This window comes from Sinocyclocheilus anshuiensis, unplaced genomic scaffold (genome assembly GCF_001515605.1).
Source record: "Sinocyclocheilus anshuiensis isolate Anshui unplaced genomic scaffold, SAMN03320099.WGS_v1.1 scaffold29, whole genome shotgun sequence".
Classification (NCBI taxonomy): domain Eukaryota; kingdom Metazoa; phylum Chordata; class Actinopteri; order Cypriniformes; family Cyprinidae; genus Sinocyclocheilus; species Sinocyclocheilus anshuiensis.
In genome coordinates, this window is record NW_015539835.1 from 458,603 (window position 1) to 469,060 (window position 10,458).

Here is a 10,458-nt window from a genome sequence, read left to right on the forward strand (position 1 = left end):
GACTTTTGCCGTTTATCTAAGTTTTTTTTTTTTTTTTTTTTAAACATTCGTTTCTTATTTAGTTGGTTCCACATTGTTTGCTGATTTTTACTTTATTTAAACTGTCATTTATTTATTTTATTTGACATTCGTTTAGCTAATAAACGTTCTACGTTTCTTATTTATTTGGTTATATATTCTACATGTTTACTTATTTCCAGTTTTGTATACCTATTAAACTTTATGCAAGTTATTTGTTATTTTATATTAGGCATAGCTTGCCCTATAGCATGATGTATTTTTATTTGTTTTGTTAATAAAAGTTCTATGTTTTATATATAGACTAAAGTGACGTTGTATTGTTGCATTCAAGCAATTGACGCCGAACTGCCGCTAATTCAAAAGTGAAAGTAAAATGGGCACACCGCTTTTACAAGCTATTTAAAAGCGAAGGAAAGCGAGGAAAAGAGGGAACGCCCTGCCCCCACGGTGATACCGGTATTACCGGTGTTGTCACACGTCGATTAACCGGTGGGAAAATTTCCTCACCGTCACAACCCTATGTACAAGTCATATTGGATAAATTTATTCGTAATAAGCATAAATATTGTTGCAAAATAACTCAATATATTAAAATATATTTCCTTCATGTTTTAAAAGTCTTTATAAAACAAAATGCATAAAGTGTACACAACTTTCCCACTGTTTTATTTGGTATTGTACAACATTTTGGAGAGAATGCTGTGCCAGTAATTAAATGAGCTGCCAATTAATTGCAAACCAGTGAATTTTTTGCTATCATTTATTTCAGATCATTTATACCTGTTCTAGTCAGAAGGTGTCCTCTGGTCCAAACTGACAGATTTTGGCCAGAATAGTCTCATGAAGCTAGACTTGGTCCAGTCTTCCGGTCTGAGATTAAGCATGTGACGTAACCAATCTGTACCGCTGGACTTCCACTTCCTCTCATAGGTTCCGAATCACTATTGCCAAAACACTTTAGACTTTTAAAAGACCAGGGGAGTCAGCTGTGTAGGGTTATTGTCTCAGAATTGTCAGTATTTATTTATTTATATTTTCTGGGCAAGTGCCATTACATATTTACTACCAGCACTATGTTTGGAAATGTGATATGCCACGTGCATTTTACTGGTCCCAGGTGGAGGTGACCATGTCTTTTCCATAAGGTCTTATGGCAGTATTCCCCTTAAGATCTGGGTCTTCTCACATGGTTTGGCTTTCATCTGTGTGGATCATTGCAGCTCTTTTAAGCTACTCTACAGAAGAGTGTGTAATATTATAAATCATTTTCCTCAAAGCAGAGGGAGTTCCCTTCCAGTTAGAGAACACCCTGGGCCTCCATTTGTTTATATTCATGGGGAGGAACCTCTTCCTCTACTCTTCCATTGTTCCGCAGTGAGGTGCGTCTTAGCTCCATAAGCCTTTCAACTCTTTTTGACAATGAAAAGAAAAGACGGTTATGTCATACGGTGTGGTGAAATGTTTGTGATAGCAACAAAGTATTGCATTATATCTGCTAAATGAATGTGCACTGCAAGTGGTGCGGATCGCTTTGTTGATTATTATGGAAGCGATCTAGTTTTGTCTCCATGCACACATCTTTTATGTGTTGACCAGTGTTGGGAAGGTTACTTTGGAAATGTAATAGGTTACAGATTACAAGTTACCTTACTTAAAATGTAATAAGTAGTGTAACTTTTCAATTACCCCCCCTTTGTTGGTGTGTGTTTACGGTGTGTGTGTGTGTTCACTGCTGTGTACACTTGGATGGGTTAAATGTAGAGCACAAATTCTGAGTATGGGACACCATACTTAGGGGCCCAATCCCAATTCTGCCCCTTAGCCCTTTCCCCTCCATTTCGCGCGTTCATGTGAAGGGGTAGGGGATTCTCTTTTGGTTGGAGGGGTAAGGGGAAGGGCCAGATAGCCCTTCAAATAAAGATTTTTCGGGACCACACTTCAAACTAAGGGGTATGAATTATCTCCGCGTAAACCGGCTTCAGCAGCAACATGTTACTCAAAGAAATGTTTGCAAAAATTCGCTAAAGTTTGCTAACGTCATATCATTACAGACTGCATGATAGTCCTACAACATATTTTCCTGTCTGATCAGGGGACATTGAGGAGGGCTAGTACCCCCAATAATTATAGATCTCTAAACCCTTTTCTCAAATATTGCCAATTCGAGAGCGAGAGATGAGATGAAAGTGCATCTGTGCGTTTCTCTTTTTAGAGTGAGTTTACTTCAAAAACAGCGATCTTATCCTCTCGTGTATTGTAGGAGCTAGACGACGTATGGTGACGTATAGTAGTGGTGTTCCAATTCTTAGGGGAATATGTTCACCCCTACCCCTTGACACTCTGTTTCAAGGGGAAGGGGTAGGCGGAGTGGTAGGTTTATGGGGCAGGGTAACAAGAAATAGCTATGCAAAGATTTGATTTCAAAAACAGTATCATAGCTATTAAACTATGACAGGAAACACTGGAATCTAACAATGCCTTAGAAAAAAGTTAATCTTAAAAAAATTAAAGCATCTACATAAACCCTATCGGATAAGCATGTTATAAACTTCTGAAACATTGGTGTTTCATATTTTACAGCACTCACTGCAACTTATGAAAGAACTAAATTAAATCTGTATGTGGGAGTGTGTGTGGAAAAAATCTGATGTAACCTCCTTTGTAATCCTTAACATTTTCATAAGTAACTGTAATTTAATTACACATTTTTTCTTAGTAACTGTAACTGATTACAGTTACTTTTATTTTGTAATTAAATTACGTAATTCCGTTACATGTAACTAGTTACTCCCCAACACTGGTGTTGACACAGCCCACACCCCTCCTCCCCCTAAAACAAATCGGAATAAATTAAAAGGCAAGAATTATATCATAGTACGTGCAGCACATACAGTCATGTATGTTTCTAACATGTTTATAATAATGATATTTTAGGTTATGATATTTTAGTCACATTTTGTTGGGAAACTCAGATTTTTTTTTTTCCTGATAAAAATTGCAATGGTGATTTAATTTAATTTCATATATGCAGAGCTGCACAATTTGGCCAAAATAAATTTTATGATGTGTATATCAACATTACTTTGGGAAGATTGTTAGTGCATATTATGTTGCCAAATGCGCATTATAAGCAACTGAAACCCAGAGCAGATGCAGAGATGAGTTTGTGCGGAGCAGCATTTACTGTGAACCTAACCAGATCATGAGCTGCTAGTGTGTAAATGAACAAAATGCAGTGCGTATTTAAATTGCAGACTATTGCAAGTTGATGATTGCGCTGCACCGTATCGCAATTTCGATTTTAATTTGATTAATCATGCTGCACTACCTGCTTTGGTAATAAACAGTTTGTTGTCTTGGATTTCTCCACTGACGTTTCCACTAATGTGTTTATCATTTGAGCTGGAAAAAGCCCTCAGATGTGTTTGCTTGTCTGGAAAGATTCTATCTGTATGAGAAAAGGGCTTGTTTTGTTCGTTGAATGCTGGAGGGGGTGATGAACTGAAAGTCGAAGTAGGTCGTTGGTTATATAAATTGTTTACTACTTAAAGAGCATTTAAAAAATTTAAAAGATGTTCATGATCAATTATGATAATATCACAGTGAGGGGATTTAACAGTATCAAAAGCAGCATTAATAACAATTAAAGTTACTGGTATGGATCTTTTAATGGGGTTGAAAAATAAATAGTGATGTCAGCCAAAAAAGGCAAGGAATTTTAGAGCTGGAGTAAGTTATTACATTATGAATGTAGTAATGCATTGTCAGTAATGCATACGCAGCCATGTGTTAAATATTTTTGTAAACACTGCAGTGCTATTCCTAAAGTGATCTTTCCCTGTAATTGAACTTCATGTTGATCTCATCTCTCTTCCAGCTGGATAACATCCTCTACCCCCCCTCCATGCCCTTCCGCAAGTCCAGCAACCCAGAGGTTTCTCACGGCTCCAGTTTAGCGCTGAAATTTAAACGACAACTCAGTGACGATGGCAGACAGCTCCGGAGAGGAAGCCTAGGGGGCGCTCTTACAGGTAACACCCTGACCTTTGTGTACAGTCAGATGAAAAGAGGGTCATATTGCACCACAACATATTTTTACGATCCATGATACTTTTTCCTTGATGTAAATCCCATGCTGTAAGTTGTAAAATGGTATTCATTTTAAATGCACGGCAGAAAACTACAAACATTATAAACACTATAAACATGTTTCATTCCTGTTATTTGCTCAATACAGTAAAAAACGTGTTGGACCTCTCCAACTCAAAATGTTTGACAGTGTTGTTGCTGCAATTAAATATTTTAAATTGTAGTAGCAATTGTTTATTTCCCGATGTCCCAAAATAAAAAAAATAAATAAAAAAGAACAGAAATACATAACCAAAATACAGAACACAGATTACAGGGTTGACATTTTATCACTTCACTTTATTAAAAAAATAAATTAAAACACAGGATTATCTTATTTTAAATTAGAAAAAACACTGAATACATTCAAGAAGTCTTAACAGGCATAACACTGCATAACAGGATCTCTTGATTCAAAATAAAAATGTTTACAGTGTACTGTTAAATTGAAAGGATTTGTTGAAGAGTGAGGGGAACTAAATACAAACATACATATAAAACAAACAAATTATAGTGGCATTCATTATAATCAGCATTTATTATGAACCTAAACACATTTTTTTTTAAAGAGAAACTGAAAATATCAGCATATGGGAAATGCACTATACAAATACAAAACATGCGCAAAGCAAATAGTTTATGCTTGACGTTATTCGCATTATATAATTTGCTTAAAGGATTCGTGCACCCAAAATAACAATTCCGTTGTTGTTCTAAACCCATAAGAAATTTGTTTGGCTTTGGAACACAAATTAAGAGATTTTTGTCCATTAAAAGTCTGTTCACCCAAAACTCTTGAGAAATCAAAAAATATATCAAATATGAACTAAACGGTTTAATCCAAGTCTTCTGAAGAGACTCGGATTTTGTTCGCATATAAACATTGATCGGCCTTTCAAAATTGGTCATAGTTTTTGGTGAACAGACTTTCAATGTAGGGACAGTATTTGATTCTCTCAGATTTGATTAAAAATATTGTTATTTGTGTTTTGAAAACGAATTAATTTCTTGGATTTGGAATGACAAGAGGATGAGTAAATGATGACAATTTTAATTTTTGTTTAAACTAACCCTCTAAATAATGCATGTTTCAGATGGAAAAATACAGACAAACAGGAGTAGCTTAAAATAAAATTTACAAAATAACAAATAAAATAAAATAAAGAATTCTGTCATTATTTACTCACTGGACTGCACTATGTTCCAAGTCTATTCAAGCAATTTGATAGGCATTTGAAAGAACAGACTGAAATTTCTTCCTTTTGTTAGGAATTTTTTTGGAATCCCATACATTGAAATGTTCCGACTAACTGATTAGCAAAATTGTAGAGGTTTTGGAAAGAGAGTGTGTTTGAAATGAACAAAATGGCCAAACATTTCTAAACACACAGTGCCATTTTGTTTAATATTTTTCTGTTTAGGATTTGGCTCCTCAGAGCTTCATTATGCTGTTTTCATTGGACAGGACATTGTAGCCACCGTATTCGACTACATACTGTTCTGTTTGGTGTTTGTCTCGCTGTTCCTCGGGGTCTGATATTTTGTATCAGATACGTAGGGCACAGTGTTGAAATGTGCTGAGGGTGTCTGTCTAGCTGGCATTTCCTCAGTTCTGTGGATGATGACTATATGGAAGCTCTTTCGCATTGAGCAGGAATTGCAATTTTCCTCCTACGTATCCTGTTTTTTTGACCTGGCTCTGTGACCATGTAGAGCCCACAAACACATAAATACGGGTTCGCAATAGGTTGTCTGGGAAACCATGCTATAGCTGAACTAAAAGTCTGTTTTAAAAGGATCTTCTCACATCTCCTACACTGAAAACTGCAAAGTGATAATTCAGTTTTCTAGTCTATGCATTTCAAAACCTAATTTTCCCCCATGTTTTTTATTATACAGTAAACCTTACAGCAGTGAGGTTTTGCTAGTTGCCAGGGAGAAGATTGTTCTGAGAAGATTTAGTATGAAAGGACAAACAGCTGCAGATTCATATGTAAAGGATATTAGAAAGCCAGACAACACTTAATCCCGAAGAACACTTGAAACATAAAACATAAAGTGAAGAGCAGGACAGATATGCATGAACAGACACGTAATACAAATGGTCAGATAAATCCATTTTAATCACATGGAGAAGCTCTGTTTAATACATTTGATTGCATTTAATATTTGTAATAATCATCTCTCATATTGTCTTGACTCAAATGAATTGAAATGAACACTTTGGTGATGCTTAATTTGGCATGGCCTTACAGCCCCTGCTGTCAAGTAAAATCGTACTCATGGATTGTAATAATATTTTTACCCATCCCCTTGCTAATGCATTATTTGCCATATAAGCAGTTATTTGGAAGTAACACATCAAATATTTGCTTCTTTCAGATAGCCTACAAACCCTTTAAAATAACGAGTCACAGTTGTACGCAGCATCTAATGCACCATGAAAATGATTCCAGAAATATAAGATCACAACAGCGTAAATGTATCATATTAAACTGTATATAATTAGGTTCTAACAGATTTAATTTAGTCTGACACGACTTCTCAACCAACAAATTACATTTGGTATGGCAGCTCAGTGTTATGAAGGTGTATTAGATTATCAATCTAAACTCTGAATAGATCGACGGGGGGCTGGAAAAGGATCAGTCAAGGTGAGTAGGCCGTCCCAGTGCTGTGACACAGCGTGAAGGGCTTGAATATGAGCTGAATATGTCTATCAGAGCTTCTTTCTTTTTGTTTTTTTATTTTTTTCTTTTTTTTTTAGTGGATGTGTGAAGTCAGTTCTCCTTAAGTTCACACTACTGTCCTAACAGAGTTACTGCAGGAGTAGTTCATCTCATTAATTATGAATATTATCCACTAATATTTGACAAAATAGGGTCAGATGCCCCACTGGGTAATACGAGTGTCTCTGGAAAATGGTGATCTGTGACATTGTATTATTATTGTATTGTATTAATATTATTATTATTGTATTTTTTTATTTAAATTTGAATGTGTGGAGTAAAAAATATTGTTTTTATTTTGAAGCGAAATGGGTAAGGTGCCCCTGTCCCCCTAGAAATGGCACAGAAGGCCCCAAGTGGCATGTTGTTGCAAGTGTTATATTTTTAAAATGTAATAATTAATGAGGTTATTATTCAATAATTCTAAGTAATTCCATGTGCATTTCATTTTTGTTATGCATTAAAATCAACAATTGAGTGGCTAATTAGGTGAAATCATCAACTGCTATGACATACTGTACTGTATCTTCAATAAAATACTGTATATGGGAAGATAAGTATATTCATATGCCTGCATATAAGTCATAGACAGAATAAATTTGCCCTTCAGATGAATCTCTTATACTAGGATTATGCTATCAACTAAATTGTCAAAACACAATTTTAAAATGAATGTCAATGACTCAGTATACACATTAAAGTGTTAGTTTGCACAAAAAAAAAAAAAATCAGTCATGTTGTCCCAAAACTGCACAACTTCCTTTCTTCTGTTCATTTCAAAAGAAGACATTTTGAAGAACGTGAGCTCTGCATTTTTAGTACATACTTTCATGTGTGAAGCACTGCAAAAGACAACATGAGTGCAACAATCAAACATATCTGTGTTGCGCATTGTTTATATAGAAAAACAATGACAAAGTTGCACAGTGAAATGTAAAAACACAGTATGTGTGAACAGTTCCTAAGTCTCCAAATGTTTTTGGGCCTACTATACAGAAAATCAATGTTTGTTTTCACACAAATCGTGTGTCTAGCTCACTGCACAGTATGACTTTTGCTCCTCGCCATTCACGTGTCTATAGATGCTGTCATTTGGGTCATGTTGAATGGCATATGTTATAACTTGTCCGTTATGATGCACCAGTTGAGTCACTGCCTGTGAAAGAAGCACTCCTAGTATCCTCTGTTCTTATCTGAACAGATTAGATTATTAGTTAACATGAACACGTTTTGTTTAGTATGCTACCACAAAAAAAAAAATAATAATAATTTCCCTTTGGAATTGTGCTGTACTCTTTACTTATAGATTCACTAATGTTTTTACTCATAGAAATTGTTTTTTTTTCAGGGAAGTACCTGCTGCCCTATGCCTCAACCCAGCAGACATGGTCAGCTACGGGCTCAGAGACCACCAACCTGGTGCGCATGCGCTCCCAGACCCTAGGCAAATCTGCACCCTCTCTCACGGCAAGCCTGGTTGGTATACCACAAAAAGAAATTGAGTTTAACCTGATATCATGTGGTAGACTCCCTGCTCAAACACTAGGGAGCACTGCTGTATCACTGACACTAATAGTAACATGTTTTGGCCTGTTCTGATGGACTCCATTGTGATAAAGAACCCTTTTATTTCCGTACAGTCGCCTAGCAGGATGTTGCTTTTTATTCTTTTGTCATAGACGCAAACTCAAAACAAAGAATCAGGCATTTGATTTAAAATTGGGATTTGGTTTAAAATCTTGTGGACTGCTGAGAATGATTAACTTGTTCTGACTAACTAAAAGATGAATAAGGAAATTATTAGCCGGTAATTAATTAGAAAAATATATAAAACTCAATCATCCAAACAAATGTCCCAAAACACATTGAATGAGCCTTTGTGGTTCTCAACATAGTTCCAGTTTTAATGAACTGACATATGCCACACCTCTGTTGCCAGGAAAAATCAGCTTTTGTTGTCTATGGTCTGCAACAGTAATGCAACCATCGGATGTATGATAGGGTATTTCACACAAACATGAAAATGCTGAATCTACTTGGCTTCATGCGTTTTAATTATTTTTAACAGTGTTATACTTATGGAGTTATTTCGCAGAATGTCCAGGCTGCTCTATTCATTACAATTAAAATGGTGACCAGAGGCTGTCAAACTCTCTAAAAGTACTGCATTTGACTCGTGAGAAGAGCAATAGTTACAAATTGCGAAGTCTAAAGAAATTCAGGATTGTAGCAACTTGGAGAAGCAGTCTTCCTGCTGGATAAATAAAACTGAGATAATGTTTCTTTTCTCGGCTTTTACTGCTTGGCTGATTTAAATTTATAGTTCACTTAAAGATATTTTTAATATTCTCTCATTGTTTTTGTCCACCCATGATCTCCACGCAATAAAGTTTGTTCTTGTGCGTCGAGCATACACTGTTGCGCTTCTGTTTGCCATATTTTATGTGCTCTGTGTATGTACATTGATCGGTGTTAAATTAAATCTGTTCATAATTCAGTTGTCTCTTTAGAGGACTTTGATTAAACCATTTGATTTCTATAGATTACTTGTACAAGGTTTTAATTAACTTTTTTTATTTATTTTTTTGGTTCAGTGTACTTTCAGTTGATAGACAAAAATGAGATTAAAATATTTTTAAAATATCTTCATTTGTGTTTTGAAGATGGACTAAGGTCCTGTGGGTATGACAAACATGAAGATGAGAAAATCATGACCGAATTTTCATTTATTGCATGAACTAAACCTTTAAACATGATGTAAAGTCTACTGACAGTCATTTCAATGAGGCCCGATTTTCTTGATTTTTTTTCTTCTTTTTTTTGAGTGTATATACAGTATTGGGAAGTAAATAATTGATACAAATTTTTTTATTTTATTTCTCAGTTGCATCATTAAATTGCATAATACCACATATATATCAGCATTGCTCACTGAAAAAACCCATATTTGTTCACCTAATAGTTTGTAAGACATTGTATTGTTTACGAAGAGCCATGCCGACTTTAATACAGCCATACACCTATTCCATTATTTTTTTAAACATTATTTTTGTCTGTGTTGAGCTGGATGCTGTGAAGATATCCTGAGAAATTGCCATGTCTTATTTGCCTCTCCTGAGCCGTGGCAAACAGAGGTCCAGGTTCCATGTTGGGCTCCTGATTGAAATTAATGACCACAGAGAGCAGGGTCAATGCTGCAACAAACAGAATGACATTTACTTAGCGGGCATATCCGATCTGCTTTCATTGGGGCCTCCTGGGTCTCTCTCCCTCTCCCCTGCTGAAATAAACAGCCTTTGACCAGCTTAGATAACCAGTTAAAACCATATTACTAGTTTCCTGTATTAGGTATGCTGCTTATGGTTGGAAAACCTGTACCAAATTTTATCCAGAACCTTCTGTTCTGTTAAAGTAAAAATAATAATTACAAAAATAAATCTGTAATATTCCGCTCCTTCGTCGAATCTGCCGGCCGCCGCTCACTCAAGCCCGCCGTGTGTGACACTGTGTTTCGTTGTGAAAGAGAAACTACTTTGTTTGGCCTTCCAAAAGAGGACACGACTAGAAATCAGTGGTTAAG

At 35.7% G+C, this 10,458-nt stretch overlaps 1 protein-coding gene across 2 annotated transcripts in view; it reads left to right on the forward strand.

Annotated features, from left to right (window-relative positions):
* The window catches only part of LOC107684348 (microtubule-associated serine/threonine-protein kinase 4-like), a 136,534-nt gene that overhangs the window by 31,943 nt on the left and 94,133 nt on the right, over positions 1 to 10,458 (forward strand). For both annotated transcript variants that reach the window (XM_016480593.1, XM_016480596.1), the window contains exons 2-3: positions 3,899 to 4,052; positions 8,227 to 8,354. In XM_016480593.1, the coding sequence (XP_016336079.1) occupies positions 3,899 to 4,052; positions 8,227 to 8,354 (282 nt within the window). The remainder of the gene's footprint in view (positions 1 to 3,898; positions 4,053 to 8,226; positions 8,355 to 10,458) is intronic.